This window comes from Uranotaenia lowii, chromosome 2, assembly GCF_029784155.1.
Source record: "Uranotaenia lowii strain MFRU-FL chromosome 2, ASM2978415v1, whole genome shotgun sequence".
Classification (NCBI taxonomy): Eukaryota; Metazoa; Arthropoda; class Insecta; order Diptera; family Culicidae; genus Uranotaenia; species Uranotaenia lowii.
In genome coordinates, this window is record NC_073692.1 from 260,888,581 (window position 1) to 260,907,368 (window position 18,788).

At 41.7% G+C, this 18,788-nt stretch overlaps 1 protein-coding gene across 1 annotated transcript; it reads left to right on the top strand.

Annotated features, from left to right (window-relative positions):
• Window positions 1-2,195: 2,195 nt before the first annotated feature.
• Window positions 2,196-9,339, top strand: LOC129742564 (uncharacterized protein K02A2.6-like). The gene is made up of 2 exons (XM_055734475.1): window positions 2,196-4,992; window positions 9,278-9,339. Exons 1-2 carry the CDS (start codon window positions 2,196-2,198, stop codon window positions 9,337-9,339), a joined length of 2,859 nt encoding a protein of 952 aa, XP_055590450.1.
• Window positions 9,340-18,788: the final 9,449 nt, after the last annotated feature.

Below are 18,788 nucleotides of genomic sequence, written 5' to 3' on the forward strand. Positions count from 1 at the left end.
CGGGTTTTTGTCCTTTTTTTTTAATCAAAATGGATGTAAACCATAATATCAGCATTAAATTCATTAGATGAGCTCAAAAGAAATGCTTGAAGAAAACAGCCACAACGATAACACTTATGTCCGAATATAGTCAGTCCTAAAAATTCAAAAAGCTATTTCTTGCTAATGCTCATGTAAAAATAAGTGTTTTTTTCGTCCTGTAAAATTACGGCAAAAATGCCCTACTCCTTTTTTTGTTACAGGATATTTGCTGTTCTATTACAGTAATTGATCTTACGTAATCACCTATCAATGCTAATGAGGAGCCGTTCAGACACCACGTGGACAGAAAAATGAGAATTTTCACCCCCTCCCCACCTTCGTGGACAAGCGTGGACATTTGGCAAACCCTTACCCCCATTCCCGGATGTCCACGTGTACAAGTTTGAAATTGTTTTTTCAATCTAACTACAGTCAGGCTCTACTTTTTGCCTTTTGGTTATTGAAATGGCTGATTTTGAAAAAATAAAAGGTGTGATACTCAATCCTAAATCAGTAAACTAGGCAACACTGCATAAAACATCAGTGTATGACAGACGAAAAGGGACGCCATTGTTGAGAAGTGAAAAAGTGCGTTTTAGTTTCTCCCGCGTGTTTTAGTAATATCGATATTACTTCTGAAGAAGTGGAATAAATATTATATCGTTAGTAATCCGTGTTTTATTGAGAGTACCACAAGTGGCGACGAGAAGGGCGAACTCACCGTGGAATCGGCAGGTATGTAAATATTTAAGAACCGGGGAAAACAAACAAACAAAAAGAAAAAAAACGAATGACGATTTATTGCGATTCATTCAGGAATCCGAGAAGGCCAGGTCCGGGAGACTGCAAGCCGTAGGTCAGGAAGACCGTAACAGAGGTTAACGGAAACCGAAGGTCAGAGTAAGACCGGAACGAGATCACGGAGATCGAAAATAGGTCGAGCGTAAGACCGTAATTTAGGTCGCGGAAAGACCGGAATTGAGGTTACGTGTAAAACCGGAATCGAGGTTGAGGAAACCGTAACGCGAAAGGTTTGAAATCAATAATCCATTAAATGAGATTATTTTAATAGATGTATTTGTTTGGCAGGAAATGGAGAGATTCGATTTACCATCATTTGATTTTAAACAGATGGCCCCAAACGAAGTCAGGGACAAATGGGTGCGTTACAAACGGCAATTTGAATATTTGGCACTAGCCAATAATGTTACCAACAAAACCCGTTTGAAAAATATTTTTTTGGCTAGAGCAGGGCCAGACGTCCAAGAAATATTTGCTAGCATTCCTGGAGCAGACGTCGAGGAAGCTAGAGGAATAGATCCGTTTAAAGTGGCAATCGAAAAATTGGACGAGTATTTCGCTCCTAAGCAGCATGAAGCGTATAAACGGTTCCTATTCTGGTCAGAAAAACCAACCGATATGAACGGACCGATGGATAAGTTTCTTTTGATATGTATGGAATTAGCCAGCAGCTGTAATTTCGGGGGAAACAAACAGGAAAGCTACGAAATAAGTATTATTGACAAAATAGTCCAGCTGGCTCCATTAGAACTTCGCGAAAAACTTCTTCAGAAAGAAGTTCTTACCCTGGACGATGTTATGAGAATGGTAAACAGTTACCAATCAGTAAAATTCCAAGCAAATCAAATGTCGACCTCCAGTGAACCATCGCGTTCGATTGAAGTGAACAGAATCGAGAACAATAATGCAACTCCCAAATACGGTTGTTCCAGATGTGGTAAACGTGGGCATAGAGGGGACGACAGTGAATGTCCCGCTATACATGAGTACTGCAGGAAATGTAACCGGAAAGGACATTATGCTAGATGTTGCCGGTCACAACAAAATTACACACGTCGTTTGACGCGTCCTCCACCTAAACGTGGCCATGGATCAAGTGGTGGTCTTGCGGGCAGCCCAAAACGATCGAGATATCAGTCGGTTAGAAATATCGAATTGAACGATCCAGGTAATTCGGTGACTAACAAACAAAAAAAAATAGATTTATAAGTCTATCGTATGATTGTGTTTTTTTAGGTAATTATACTAGTTTTGTGTTCAATATCGGAGACGGGGATGAGCTTCTCTGGGTGACGGTTGGCGGCATACTCATTCAGGTTCTTATTGACTCCGGGTCTGAAAAGAATATAATAGATGATGTGACATGGCAAAAAATGGAAGCTAGTGGTGTTGAAGTTAAAGCTCGTAGATCACAGTCAAATCAGAAATTTAAAGGATACGGAAAGTCATCACAGCCCTTGCTGGTTAAAGAATTTTTTGAAGCAACCATCGCTATCGAAACTCCGGATAAACGTATTGAAAAAGAAGCCACCTTTTACGTGATCCAAGGGGGTTCACAGTGTCTATTAGGTCGTATCACCGCGAAAGAATTAGGTGTTTTAGTCTTGGGTCTACCTAGCACTCAACCAATGGAGATTTTCAATCTACAGATTTCTAGAAAACAACCGTTTCCTAAGTTTAAAGGAATCCAACTCGATATTTCAATTGATAAGTCTATTACTCCGGTTGTTCAGCATGCACGCCGCCCGCCTGTTGCTCTTCTTCAAAAGATAGAGCACAAATTAGAATCTTTACTTGTTGCAGACATAATAGAGCCAGTAAATGAGTACAGTGAATGGGTCTCTCCTTTAGTTGTCATTGTTAAAGACAACGGGGAACTCAGGTTGTGCGTTGACATGAGAAGAGCAAATCAGGCAATCAAACGGGAAGCCTACATGATGCCAACTTTCGAAGACTTCCTGCCGAAACTGAAAGAAGCTCGTGTATTCAGTAGATTGGACATAAAAGATGCGTTCCATCAAATAGAGCTCAAAGAATCCTGCAGATATATAACCACTTTTATAACACACAAAGGGGTTTTCCGATACAAGCGACTTATGTTTGGCATTTCATGCGCCCCAGAGATGTTCCAAATGATTATTGAACAGAGTTTATCAGACTGCGAGAATACTGTCAACTTTGTTGATGATATTTTGGTTTTTGGCGAAACAGAGATCGAACACAACCGGAAATTGGAAAAAGTATTAGCAATATTGAAGGCTAAAAATGTTCTGCTGAATTTTGATAAATGTGTTTTTAGAACTAAAGAAGTAACATTTTTGGGCCATCACATTTCAGCAAAGGGCATCAAACCGACAAATGATAAAATAGCAACATTAAAAACTTTCAGATCACCTGAAACAGTTGAAGAGCTTAAAAGCTATCTCGGATTAGTCACCTACATAGGGAGATTTTTACCAGATCTGGCAACGGTTACTGCTCCACTCCGAGCATTAACGCATACAGGAACTCCGTTCGTTTGGGAGGATGTACAGGAAAAAGCATTCAACAAGTTAAAGGAAATGATATCTGATATTAAAACATTAAAATGTTTTGATAACTCTCTACGTACCCGTTTGATCGTTGATGCTTCACCCGTGGGACTAGGTGCGGTACTGGTCCAGTTTAAGGATCCAAAAGATGATTGCAACCCTCGCATTATTTCATATGCTAGTAAAAGTCTCAGCCCAACAGAAAAAAGGTATTGCCAAACTGAAAAGGAGGCGCTGGCAATAGTTTGGGCGGTAGAACGCTTCTCGGTGTATCTCCTAGGGAGAAAGTTCGAGTTAGAGACTGACCATAAGCCGTTAGAAGCCATATTTTCAACCACATCTCGACCTTGTGCTCGGATAGAGCGCTGGATATTACGGCTACAAGCTTACTCCTATGTAGTTCGTTATAGAAAAGGCTCAACCAATATTGCCGACCCACTCTCGCGACTTTCTAAAGTGATTGACGAAAAAGATTTCGATGGTGATAACGAATTTTTAATTTTGGCTGTTATGGAATCTGCAGCTATCGATACCAGTGAGCTTGAAAAAGCTTCACAGGAAGATGAAGAGCTTAAACTCGTTCGTGAAAGCATCCAAACTGGTAAATGGGGATTAGAATCAGTTAAACCGTATGAAACGTTTCGAACAGAACTTGGCTTCGTAGGAGATTTGTTAGTACGTGGTAGTAAATTAATTGTACCCCAAATACTACGAGCTAGAATGCTTGCCTTAGCTCATGAAGGCCATCCGGGTGAAACTGTAATGAAACGTCGCTTAAGAGATCGCGTTTGGTGGCCTGGAATGGATCGTGAGATTGTCAAGCACGTGACTTCTTGTGAAGGATGCAGGTTAGTAACTCTTCCAGAAAAACCAGAACCAATGCATCGTAGGCAGATGCCATTAAAAGCATGGGTTGATGTAGCATTGGATTTCCTAGGTCCATTACCTTCTGGGGAGTACCTTTTAGTTATTGTAGATTACTACAGTAGGTATAAAGAGATTGAAGTAATGTCACAAATAACTGCTAAGGAAACCACAATTCGACTTCATAAGATTTTTACCAGGCTAGGGTTTCCTGTCACAATTACACTAGACAATGCAAGGCAGTTCGTTAGTCAAACGTTTGACGATTACTGCACGAACCATGGTATTCATCTTAATCATTCAACACCCTACTGGCCTCAGGAAAACGGGTTGGTTGAAAGGCAAAATCGTTCGCTGCTGAAACGCCTTCAAATCAGTCATGCCATGGAAAGAAACTGGAAAGAAGATTTATACGATTATCTCATGATGTATTATACCACGCCTCATTCAGTGACAGGTAAAACCCCCACGGAATTATGTTTTGGTAGAACGATTCGATCCAAAATTCCTTCACTAACTGACGTTTCGTATCAACCAACTGATGATGATGTACGCGAAGCAGATCAAATTTCTAAGCAAAAAGGAAAAGAAAGGGAAGATGAGAAACGAGGTGCTAGGTTCTCGAGTTTACAATCTGGAGATACGGTGTTAATGAAAAATTTGTTGCCAGGAAACAAACTCACACCAGCATTTGACCGTCAGGAGTATACCGTAGTACAGAAACGAGGGCCTAGGGTCACTATCCGTAACAAAGACACTGGTAAAATTTACGAACGTAATGTTACACATGTGAAACGTGTACCTGATAGCGAAGCATTAACAGATGCATCTAAATCATCGGAAGCACCAACTACAGAAGACCCACCCCGTCTCATGAATTTGGAAAAAATTAACCCCCCCTCCCCCTCCGTCACATATTGTCACAAATTCCGTAACCCCCCTTTTGTATTACGTCACGTTTTCCTAACCCCCCCCTCCCCTGGAGTAAAATTTTCAACTCATAGAAATTTGATTAAAAATGTTGCTTTTTTTAAATTCATTAGTTTAATTCAAAGAATTGAAAAAAAGGTTAACAACTTTTAACAAGCCTCCAATCATTGCTTAAAACACATTTCAATCATGAGTCCAAGGATTATGTTGATGACTTTCCATATCAATGACCAAATCTCTATCCAACCATCAAAATCTAGTTCCTCTTCTTCAATCCATTCGCAATCCAATTCTTCTCCACAGGTTAGAATAGCCAAGCAATCCTGTTCACGTTTTGTCACAATTTAAGTGGGAAGGACTTTCCTGAGTGTTGCAGTGAAGGAGTTCTTGTGAACTTTCTTATGCTAATAAAATTTACCAAAAGTGATTACGTGAGTATTATTATTCATTAAATGAATGGTGCAAGTATAGTTTTATTGAATTTAGGATAAAAATATTTGTTATTGTTTTGCTGCGTTTTTTTTGTAATGATAAGTGATGTCACGCTCAAGCTGACCCCCCCTCCCCCCATGTCACAAAAATCAAAACTCCCCCTCCCCCCCTAACGCGTGACATCATTTATGGACGGCTCCTAATGAGCTCCACTTGATAAATGTCATTACTGACCCGAATTCAGAGAAAACATCGAACATTACCTTGAACCACTGACCATACTGACATGACACTTAGAACAAAACTTCAACCATTTTCTGTCTAATTTTTAGTTGTCAGATTTTGCAGGTTCGCAATACCGACGGCAGGTGGCGAACCTGAAAAAATTGGCAAAAATGCCCTGTAGGAAAAATGGTCCTGTTTTGCCCGATTTTATCGTAGAAATTGCGTGTTTTATTTTTAAAGTTGGGTGGCATTTCGATCGATGCGCACTCTGGAATCGACATTGCGTACTGATGGAAAAATTATCCAGAAAACGAAATCGAGTGTCCAGTCAGTATGGTCAGTGCTTGAACTACTAGTTGACTTCTTTCTTTCCAATCACATGGAAATAAACCTTAAAAAACCAATTTTATGTTGTTCAAACTTCGGGGAAACTCTCAAACTCTATTTCTGATGAAGGTTCTCCAGTAAAACAAGCCGGCTCATCAAAGTATTTGGGTCTATTCATAGATGAGAACATGAAATGGAATATTCATACAGGGTCCGGCAATTGAAGTGCTACATTGGAACCACTTGGAACTAACAAATAATTTGATCAAAACACAATTTTTTTGTTTCAAATTTAATACGATTTAAATCAAAACAGATCATATTTTCAAAATCCATTGGCGCCTTTCGATTTTTTTGTCCTTGAGGTCAACCACATATTCTAAAGAGACCGCAGGTGGTTTTTGTGGTATTTTATCCCAGGACTCAACTAGATGGCGCTTCAGAACTTTCAACCCGTCATGTTTTGTGGAGTAGACTTCAGGCTTCTGTATACGCTAGACAGCCAAGTCCATAGGGTTCAGGTCCGGCGTACTCCCCGATCACTCCGTACTCTAAATTAACCCTAAAAAAATCCCACACAAAAATTGGGACCTCTTTCCTTGGTAAGCCAATGTGAAGTTCTGCTGAAAAACCACCAACCAAAACCAAAATTGGGACGTGTCCAAAGGTGTCCACAGATAGAGGACATGCCGTAGGACCATTTTCGATACGTGAATTGATTGATCTACACCTCTTCAGGGTGTTCGGTTGATCTTCACCAGGAAAGTACGGGCGATTCCGACCCAGACCTTTAATAACACAGATTTCTGTCGTCTTGTGGTCTTTAATTCGGTTCGTGGTCATTCTGGCAACAAAACTCTGTAGTCCTGTTTTTTCACGAACCGCTGAACGGCGCGATGAATTCATCGGCAGAAAACACGATATTCTCCAAATTTTTCCATGTGCGGACCGCGCCCAGCAAACATTTTTGTAGGTATATTTCTCAACAAACTTTGCTATACGTTTCAAAAACATTATAAAATCATCTTATATAACTCGAAAAAACAGCATTTACGTACTAAAGTGGAGGAAATTATGCGGTTCTGGCCTGGTCCTGAGGAATCGCCGGTTCACCAGCGCTAAGCCTAGAGTCCGGGAATGCCTATCTCCTACGTGTGCTCCTGGCGGGGGTTTACCACTGACTGAGGCTGTCAGACTGTAAGCTGAAAGGTGATGCCAGTTCGTCAGCTCAGTGGGTGTAATAACAATATAACATTTATGAGCACCACACATCTCCCCCCTTCCCTCATTTAATTAAAAAAAAAAATGCATTCAAATTATATTGACAACCATTTCTCTAACATTTCTCTAGAAATTTCTTGTCCAATGCCTGATATATAATTTTGTCAGCAAGTGAAGTTTATTTATCTGACTTGATAATGCAAGTGAGTTTTTTCTTGATAAACTTGAGTCAAAAAAACTGATTTTCTTTTTATCTGAATATTATATTGTAGAAGAGCTTCCGCTGAAAAACATAACATTTTAACAATTGCACTGCATTTCTGCTAGCTCAAATAAGAGTCCATAAGCCTCACGATGGACTTGGTGTGTTCTTTTGAACATGTTGCTATGCATCCTATTTCAGACAGAGATTGATAAATCGAGTCGATAAAACATTCAGATGGTTCATTTTGCAACACATTTCCCTTTTTGAGACACTTCATTTCAAAACAAAAGTTAATCAGTTTGCGAAACTCGATCTATGCTTATTATTGAACGATTTAAGCGGCATTATAGGCGCTTTATCTCTAACAATGTTTTCAAGTAACAATTTTCGATACCTTTTAGGTGCATTGTTTTTCTAACTTACTTACTCACTACCAACACATAGCACATAGTTGACATGCTGAGCGCGTTGGAGCTGTGATCAATTTATTCTGACGCGTTGTAGATGACGCGTCAGTTCTTCATTAGCCTTAGCAGTCAAATGTCGTGAAAGCACGTCCGTGTCACGTGCTCTGTCTGATTGTTCCTCTCCTCGTAGTCTCTTTGTATAGCCCTTTCTCGATGTAAGCATTACACATTTGCCCCTGCTGGGAGAGTTCGTTGCGCGAACCCGCAACCTTCCTGACCAACGATTGTTGCTGCTTTCGAGCGACTGTTTAACTCTACTCGCGAGCTTTGTCAACTTATTTCGAGGCACAATTTTTTTTTTTTTTTTTTTTTTATTAATTGAACTAAGATTTTATTGATTGAAAAAACTCAGTGGAAACCTTAATGAACTTTCGTTCCTCTAAAAGGTTTCTATAGTAAATAGCTTACAAAGAATTCAACTTAGTGATTTTTGCTTACATTAACCGCTCTACGTTCGCTTTTAAAAATGTTTTAACACGGGATTTGAATATGGGCACACTATCGCTACTCCTGATATCTCTACTTAGTCTATTGTACATGGTTGGGCCTGTTGTGGCTAGTCTTCGTTCCCCTACTCTTGTTGATGACATTTCTACGTTTAATCTATCGATGAATCGGGTGTTGTGATTATGTGTAACATGTTGTATATCGAAATTGTGATGGATGTTTCTTGTTTTTACAATTCGGTGCATTATAAGTAATGTTTGGTAGTCTCGCAAACAACTTATTGGTAGTATACTATGTTCTTGCATTTTATACAATTCTATGGTAGGGTACATGTATGGAAGTTTGAAAATCGCTTTAATACACCGATTTTGTTGTACTTTTAAGGTTGACAAGTTAGAAATATTTGTGTGTCCCCACGCACTAATGGCATAAGTATATCGGCTATGCACAAAGCTGTAGTAAAGTTTCAGTAGGACATGCCTTGGTATAAAGTATGAAAATTTGCGAATAATTCCACATATGGGAGCACAGTTTTTGATTAGATGCGATACATGTGGTTTCCATGATAATCGATTGTCTAGATACACACCTAGGTACTTAAAGCTTGAAACTTCTTCGATTTCGTTATTTTTATATATTAGAGGTGAATGTGGCGGTAATTTGGTTTTGATTCCACGAAAGATAATGAATTTTGTTTTGGAGACATTTAGAGTTAGCAAATTATTTTCAAGATATTTGTCTACAACTTTTAGGTCTCTCTCCATGTCTCTTGTCGTTGTTTCTACGTCATTATTAACATATTCCAGTACTGTGTCATCTGCAAAGAGCTTCGGAGTACCAATCAGAGGAAGGTATGGTAGATCGTTAACGTAAATTAGGAAAAGTAATGGACCTAAATTACTGCCTTGGGGTACACCTACTTTTATAGGTAGCTGGGAACTTAATGTGTTTTTTACCTTGACTACTTGCTGGCGATTATGAAGATAACTTTGGAGAAAATCATTCACTATACCTCTTATCCCATACGCTTCTAGTTTTTTAAGTAACAGATTATGATCAATTGTGTCGAAAGCCTTCGACAAATCGAGGAACAAGGCGGCCGGTATTTGCTTCTTCCTGTCCAAATTGTGTGATACGCTATTCACTAGCTCCAGAACAGCGATCTCTGTAGAACCACCTTTGCGAAATCCATGTTGGTGACTGTACAGGAAGTTCTCTCCTTCAAGGAATTCTAACAGTCTAGATGCAATGAGTTTCTCGAAGACTTTACTAAAGGCAGACAAGACGGAGATAGGTCGATAGCTATTAAGTGCTTTTGGGTCACCGGATTTGAAGACAGGTCGGACGACAGCAAGCTTCAAGCAATCGGGATACTGCCCCATACACACACTATCATTGAAAGTAGTTGAGAGAATTGGAGCTAATTCCATGTGATAAGTTTTCAGTGCTGATACGGGGAAACAGTCTGCTCCAGGAGTTTTAGCAGGATCAAGTTGGGAAATAATAGTTATAACTTCTTCGACGGTGGCTGCTCTAAGGAACATGGAACTTCTGGTACGCTTTATAGTTCCAAATTCGTCGATATTTCCAGTGGAAATATGTTGTTTAGCAAGTTGTTGCCCAATCGATGTAAAGAATATGTTGAAAGCATTCGCAACGCCTAAAGGGTTATCTACAGCTTCTCCCTGAATATTCAGTTCTAGATCATCAGATTTTGTGTTCTTTCCAATTAAATCGTTTATCCGTTTCCATAGAACTTTTATGTTAGAGGTATTCATCAGATTTTCGAAGTATTCTATTTTTGTTTTCCGTTTTACTCCTTGTAGTTGTTTATTGATGTGTTTTAATCGCTCAGTAAGATTGTGGTTGTTAGGATCACTTCTCCACTTCCGCAGAACCTTGTCTCTCATTTTCGACAGTCGCCATACCTCTAAGGTCATCCAAGGACAAACTTTTTTCATTTGAACTGAAAGTGTAGAAACTTGGGTATGCTTTTCAAGAAGCTCAGAGTAGCGTTCAGTTATGGAATGTAGTCTTGTATTAGGATCCTGATTCCTTAAGCCACTATTTCTGAGAAATGCCGTAAAATCCCTGTCAAGATTCTTCCAGTTGGTACGTCGTTGTGACAGGAGTTTCACTTCACGAACAGGTTTTTTACTGCTGTATGTGGTAAGAACTGGTCTATGATCACTTATATCACTTTCAAATGTGATATTTGTTATTGCATTTAGATCGCTTAAACGCACAATACTGTGATCCAATAAATTATTGCTGGTAGGTCTAGTGACTATGCTGTTAGAAACAGTCAGGCTGAAGCAGTGCATAAGGCTTTGGTACATTTGAACTGTGTTATCATTCATTCTGTTGACCGGAACGTTAAGATCCCCCAAAATGAAAAATGGTTTTGTAAGGTTTGCTTCCGAAAGAAGTAGCTCTAACTTATTTAGGAATCTAGAGAAGTTGTAGTCCGGTGGCCTGTAGATTCCGTGAACAGTCATTGATTCGCCATTAGAAATGATTTCGATTTCAATATTGTGATAGCCTTCATCTTGCATATTTTGTTTTATGTTGAATTTAATGTTATCTCTAACATATATAGCTAGGCCGCCACCTTTACTACAGCGGGATGAAAATGTGGACTTATATCCTGGTAGATTGTAGTAAACTACATTTTCTTCCTTGATCCATGTTTCACTGATTACAATAACGTCAACGTTTGACTTCAAGCCTTCGATGAATATTTTCAACGAGTCGAATTTTTCTAAGTTATTCATTCCGCGTATGTTCATCTGTAATAATTTGGTATTTTTGTGGGTGAAGCTTTGAGGAATATCATCTGTAGAATCGCAGAAGATATTAGTACTTTTTTGTGTGGGTAAATCAATCATAATGAATTAAGTCTAGATCTCAGCATTCTATCATGACTTCTATTGTGATGCGATTTTCTTCAAATCCAAGTGCGACCTAATAACAGTCGGCTTGCATTTAGAAGTTCTTTTAAGAAGTATGTTTCCATTCGCACCAGGCCAGATGTACGCAACATTCAGCTCTTTTTGCTTGCACCGCAACTCTTGAAGAAGTCTAACATTGAAACTAGTCATTTCACTACGTATAGAAATATGAGATTTTTCTATTTGAGCATCTGGAGCATTTATGTTGAGTTGGTTGACTTGAAGGCGCCCATATTTCAGTTTGCCCTCGATGACCTTAGTTTTAGTTACTGGATCTTTTAGAACCACGCGGATGGGTGGTATATTTTTAGGAGTAACTGACTTAAATCTCTCACATGACACAATAGCATCTCCAGAGACTTGAGATCTGATTGTGGAAAATGTTTTCTTCACTATATCTGGTAGTATTTCATCACGAGCTATGGGAATACCAGTAATAATCACGTTTTTTGTGAGAAAAGATTTTTCTTGATTATTGATGGCAGATTCTAAGGTTTGAAAATGCTGCTCAAGGTTTTTAATAGAGCAGACTGAATCATTGAGAGCTTTTTTCAAAACAGTATTTTCCCTTTTGAGAGCGCGTATCTCATCACCTAATATCTGCATTTTAGTAAGCGCGTTATCAACCATAGAGGACATAAATTCCTGACTACGGATTATTTGATCTGTAATCTCATCGAACTTATGACTCATTTTTGACAAGAATGTTTGATTTGATTTTTCTTCTGTCATTGTGGCAACGAGGAATTCAAATTCAGGATAGTTCTCGCAACGAGATAGAGATGGCGCTGTGATCGATAAAAATTTGAACGATGTCTGCCAGGAACTATATGATTTCGCGACTGGCTTTCAACAATAGTATTTGCTCTCACCTGACAGCTTACTGCCAAACAGATGTCCGTGTGATGTCAGGTTCGCGTTGTTTACCTTTGAGCAGATGTTGGGCTGTTCCTTTCGGGTTTGAGTCTGGCTTATTCCAGACAACGTAGGGCAGATATTGGCTATCCTGGTCGTGTAGGGTTCCAGATTTTGTTTCGGCTTCGTAGATGAGGCGGTGTTGCGAATGCGGGAAGTAGAGGATCAAATAAAAACAACGATGGATGATGTGTTTTTATTTGAGAGCAGATCAGAATTCAATATACAGAGTTCTATGCGGGAAATCAAACAAAACTCAGCAACAGCAGCAGCAGCAACCAGGAACTTAGCGAGCAACAGCAGCAGCAACAGCAGATGGTAGGGCGAGCAGTGCATCTATCGAGTATCTAGCCTTGGTTGGTCGGTGTATGGCGAGGTGGGAGAGCAGTGGGCGGGGTGGGAGGCAAGCTCGTTCATCCAACTACTCAAGCCTGTGGAAAATGTTTTGATCCAGTTACATACCGTTCCGAACCTTAGGCGATAGCACGATGAGCGGGGATGACAGATTTGATGCTGATGGTTCCAGATCCAGCGGAAGTAGCAGAGTTTGGGTAGGTTTTCAGGCTTAAATCGGTGCAAAATTAGAGCGGCTAAAGCAAGCACGTTTTCACAGCAGCAGGGTTGCCAGGATTTCGTAACCCTAAGACCAGGCCCACCAATAGTTGCTAAACCTCGAATCGAGTACATTCAGCAACATATCTATCAAACCATCATCGCACCAACAGTCGCTAACTTGATTCGAGAAATAGCATTCGAGCAGTAGGTTGTTACAGGATGCGTTTATGTAGCAACCCTGTAGCAACGACAGATCCCGGTAACGATATACTATCCGTGTGGAGCACATCTTTCAGATTTAAGCTTTTTCGAATGGTCTTCGGTTTTTATTGAACGGCTTTACGAGCACGCTTTTTCAATAAATGTACAAGTTTCTCCTATCAAGTTTCTTTCCAATAACATAACTCTTCTATTAAGCGGTTTAAGAGCGCACTTCTTCTAACTTTTTTCGGCGCTTTTTTAGGCTAGATTTTGAAGCCTTTACTTTCGACCGGCTATTTAAATCGCATTTTCTTGCGGCCTTCAAGATGCGCATTTTCTAGACTGGCATCCTAAACCACTTTCGAGAAGCGCTTTTTTTTTAAGATGGCTCCCAAAACCAGTTTCTATAAATGCCCTCTGCGCTTTTAAGGGCGGCTTTCCAAACGTTCTGAGCTTCCCAGCCGTTCATCCAGGCGCGCCCTTTCTGGAGTGCTTTCCGAGCCATCTACTGGCAGCCCTCCAGCCGCGCTAGTTTTCAAGCCAGCTTTTGAAAGTTGAATCTTGCGGCACTTCATGCTTGCTAATATTCAGGCGGCTACCCAAACCACCTTTTCATGCAGCTTTACGAGCGCTCTTACAAGGATAGTTTTATGTATTGACCTCTTGTGACTTTTATTGTGCTGGCATCGTGGGGACCTTTCCTAAGCTTCCTTGTCTATGTGCCATGCTATTCATGCTATTTTTATTATTGAGTTCTCTGAACTTGCTTATCAAGCTGCTTACCAGCCTTTAATTTTTCAGCCAAGTTATCTGCCCGCTCTTTCTCTACCGCCATATAACGCAATACGCGGCTTTCCAGGCACGCTCTTTCACGGGCATGCACTCTGAGCTGTGCCAAATCAAACGGCCTTCGAAGCACGCTCTTACTCTTTAATAAGCTTCAAAGCAACCAAGCGGCTTTCGAGGCACGCTTTTTCGAGCAAGCTCTCAGGGCTGCCATACCAGACGTCATTCCAGGCACGCTTTTTATTCTTATGTAAACTCTTAAGCGAGCACACCCAAGCAACATTTATTTCGCTGCCCTCTTGGTACGCTTCCACTCTCAGGCGAGCTTTTCTAAACAGACTTTTCTCCCATCCTTCCAGTCCAGGCACGCTTCAACTCTCTTGCAAGTTTTCTTATGCCGTCTTCACCAGCAGCCTTCGCTCTTGCTTCTCGGTTAAGCTCTTTGAGCCACTAAACCAACGGTCTTCAAGGCACGTTCTATCTCGAGCAAGCACACTGAGCAATGCGGCTTTTCAGGCACGCTCTCTCCTCTGTTAACTTCTCCAAGCTTCTCAATTTGGTGGTTTTCAAATCACGCTACCTTCTCAGGCAAACTCTCTCAGCTTTCACACCAGCTGCCTTTCAGGCACGCTTTTCTCTGGGGTTTACTTTCTCAAGTTTCCCAATTTGGCAGCCCTCAAGGCACGCTTCCCTTTCGGAGCAGCTCTCTCAGCTGCCACACAAAGGCTTTCCAGAATCCAGGCACGCTTTTTCTCTTGGGTTGGCTTCTCCAAGTTTTCCAATTCGCGTCCCTCGAGGCACGCTTTTTTCGGGGCAGCTCTCTATCGGCTACCACACCAGCGGCCTTCGAGGCACGCTTTTTCTCTTGGGTTGGCTTCTCCAAGCTTCCCTCCCAATTCGGCGGCCTTCGAGGCACGCTCTTTTTTAGGCAAGCTTCTCGCGGTCTTCGAGACACGCTTTTATCGCGGCCTTCGAGGCCCGCTCTCAATTATCGCGGCCTCTCAGGCACGCTCTAGCTCTCGGGTAAGCTTCCCCAAGCCAACACGTCTAGCGACCTTCGAGGCACGCTCTTTTTTTTGGCAAGCTTCTCGCGGTCTTCAAGACACGCTTTTCTTGCAGCCTTCAAGGCCCGCTCTTTATCGTGGCCTCCCAGGCACGCTCTCGCTCTCGGGTCAGCTTCTCAGAGCCACCCGATTGAGCGGTCTTCTAGGCACGCTATTTTTCGGACAAGTTATAAACACTTTATAGAGCGAGCTTTTTTCCTGCTTTCAAAGAGTTAGCTGTCGCTCGCTCGCTTACCTTCAACCGGCTGCCAACAGCCGCCATGTTGTAGAAAATTGGTTGCTTCTCCCGCTGACGTTCAGGCGACTCTTTCGGAAGTTTTTCCTCAATTTGATGAAAATATTCGGCCAGTCCTCTTGGCAGGATCGCCAATATGCGGTTCTGGCCTGGTCCTGAGGAATCGCCTGTTCACCAGCGCTAAGCCTAGAGTCCGGGAATGCCTATCTCCTACGTGTGCTCCTGGCGGGGGTTTACCACTGACTGAGGCTGTCAGACTGTAAGCTGAGAGGTGATGCCAGTTCGTCAGCTCAGTGGGTGTAATAACAATATAACATTTATGAGCACCACACAGCAATATACATACATATTTTAAACTTCTGGCTTATGCGATAAGTGTTGTAAAAATTGAACGATATACAACACCTTTTACCGTACATCTTGACAGTATGCGAGAAAGCGCAAGTTCTGCTCTCAATGCATGCAAACCGTTGCCAGCGACAATATTTGCTGCTTCTCTCATTGGACAGTTTAACCAAATGGACCCTCCGATTTTTAGAAATCTGGTTGCACTGTTTGTCGCAGAGAGAACAACACGGTTGTTTTCTCACGTGAATCCCGCACGCGGGAGACAAATTTGCAATCATGGCGCAATTTTGTCATATCCGAGTTGGTAGACTTTAACCAACCATTTTTACGATCATTTACTTGGTTTGGTAGGAATTACGATTCGCATTAACATTGTTAACGAGTTGAACTGACATTTCTAATGCGATGTTATGTTTGCTGGGCGTAAGCTGCGCCTTCGCCCTTTCTACCCGCTCTTGCTTCTGTTCAAACGAGAGGTCTTGAAATTGTAGGATCTTGTAAGGTTGGGCCTAAAGATCATCTTCCAAGATCCGACGGCGATCTGGTGTATTAAAATCCTGACTGGGGGACTGAGATAAACGGAGAATCATCGTCAATGATCAAACAAAATTTTCAGCCATGATTGAATTTGTAGTAATTTGTTAGAGAGAATTAGAAGGTTTAAGTTAAAATGAGAGAAACCGGTGCTCAGAGAGAGAAAATGTGCTAATTGTTGCAAATTGTTACAATTTGTTAAGCAGTTGTTGAATTTTGATCATTACCATTCCAAATCAAAGAATTCTCTCTCCACTGCAATCCCTCGTTAAAATCTATCGCCAATTTAGTGTTACTAAGCCAAGAAATTCTCTCAGGGTGCATCTTGATGATCTTCACCATGGTAGGTGTCGCCACTGTAGCTTGACGATCCCCACCATACTATACTTGGGTATTTCTGATCATCAGGTTTGTTCCAAGTGCGAGCCAAAATAAAAAAAAATCATACACTCATTGGACAACTCACGAAATATGTGTTTCTACCGTTTCACAGCCTGGAACTAGGCAATCAAAGCACTACGTTAAGGTTCGAGGACTATTTTTACAAAGAAAACGCATCTCACAGAACAAAGCCATAAAAACTATAAGAAACCTTCCCATATTGCACAAAACAGTGTTGTAAACAGAGGAATCAACATTTTCAACTCTCTGTCTAGTGAATTAAAAAACATGCCAAGATTTACTACATGCAAAACAAAAATCCATTTTTTTGGACTTAACTCGAAACAATCATCAAATTAACGAAACTCAGTCCAACCACACGAAACCATACCGTACAAAGATAGTATGAATAGTGGAGGGATGTGATCTTACTGTGCTTCTTAAACCAAACCTCTAAAATTAAACTGCATGGACCTCCCAAGAAACGACACATCAACAAAAGTAACGCGTGACAAGCGCGGTAAATCTTGTCTAAGCTATGGGCTCTTGGGAGGAGAAGACAGGAAATGGTCTTCATAACTGTTGCGCGCGCCACGTCGACCAGCGAGCCTAGTCCGTCCCTGGTTGTCGACAACAAACGTCAGCCGTGACAACCGTTGGCGAACAAGCGAACCGGCCGCCGAACTGTGTGGAGAAAAAAGAAAACTGGAGAAGGCGAAACGAGTGAAACGTGTTCGATTCAGTTAGAAAGCTTTCTTATAAAAATCCGAATTAATTATTCTAAAGTTGCTAGGTTGTTATTTTTCTTTTATTCCTATTTGGATCTACGTGCAAATTGGATAAACTAGAAAACCTTAACCTAAATTTGTTGACTAGAACGTACAAGGACAGGTTCCTACGAACAGACTTCTTCTAAGTTGCACGTAAAAGTGTTGCACGATAGCGAAGAGCTACTACAGTAAGTAATTTGTAAAATATTCTAAAGACTATCTAACCTAAAAGTGCTCCTGTTGCAGGAATTTTGTAATTCTTTTTCTTCGTGAAATATACACAAGTCTTCACAAAACTGAGAAGTTTTAATTCTATCGGCAACAAATTTACAAAATTCTGTAAATACATTGGAATGGCAAGTCAACCCAAAGGCTCCCAGTCACGACGTCCTGCCAGTGTGTCCGGTGGCTCAGCCAATGTTGGTGGGCAGGTTGCGATCGGCGTAAACCATCCGATGATGTCATTTGCTTCGGAGACGGCGAGCCAACAAGTAACCGCAGCCGGAATGGTGAACACTGCGAGAGGAGCCATCCCCAAGGTACAGCCGCGACGCTTCGCCAGTGTGCCAGGTATGCTAACCGATGTTGGCCGTCAGGTCGTAAATCGCGGAAACCATCCGGAGGAATCATTCCCTTCGGAGACGACGACCCACCAGGTAAACGCTACCGGAACGGTGAAAACCACAGCTGAAGCCATTCCTAAAGTACAAAAGAAGGCAACTAAGATTAGAAGTAAACGAATATCAGTCCCTGTCAGACGAAACCCCCCTCGCCGCGTTCGCTTAAATCCAGTCAGCAGTTGCGGGCTATGTAATGAGCCTGATAATTTTGCCATGGTACAGTGCGACGAATGCGACTTGTGGTACCATTTCGCGTGTGTCGAAGTGAGTCAGTCAGTGGAAAACATAAGCTGGTCGTGCCCCGGGTGCGCAAGTGTAGTCGTGGTGAGGACCCCCCGAGCAGCAGCGAAAAGTGTGCCCGAAATCCAGCAGCCCAACCAGAATCAACAACAACAAAATCCACCCCCCAACGTCACAGCATCGGTGAAATCGTACGGGAAATCAAGTAGGCGAAGTGAGGAAAGGAGAATCGAGCTGCAGCTACAAAAACTGGAAGAAGAACGTACTTGCCAGTTGAAGTACCTGGAGGAGAAGTACAGCCTGCTTCAGGAGCTGGAAAGCGAAACTTCATCTCTAGTCAGCCATCCGGATTCGATGTTGGAGAATGCAACAAAGGTTCAGCAGTGGATAGAGGATACGGAGAAATGTGGCGACGATTCAGGCCTCGTCGACGTAGGACCGGAAAACGAACCAGTGCTGTGCAACTCGTCGAAGCCCCAAGCGCTCGAGAATTCAAATCAAGAGCAACCGGTCGATGATGGATCCGAGATCGCTTCATTACTCCACGAACTGCTGGCTGTAGATCGCCGAGCACCACCGGCGTGTGCTGTCCCGGTGATGAATTCCAGTCATGCGGTCTCGCGCCCGATTTTGAATAAAGGTTCTGGCGCAGAACGAGGAATGTCGGCCCCTAGACGGAATTCAGAGACGATTGTTGAAATGTTGAGGCAGTTTTCG

Coding starts and splice junctions, on each gene's coding strand:
- LOC129742564 (XM_055734475.1), top strand. CDS start 2,196: ATGGAAGCTAGTGGTGTTGAAGTTAAAGCTCGTAGATCACAGTCAAAT. Junction 4,993..9,277: donor CACTGGTAAAATTTACGAAC/GTAATGTTACAC, acceptor AACATATTCCAG/TACTGTGTCATCTGCAAAGA.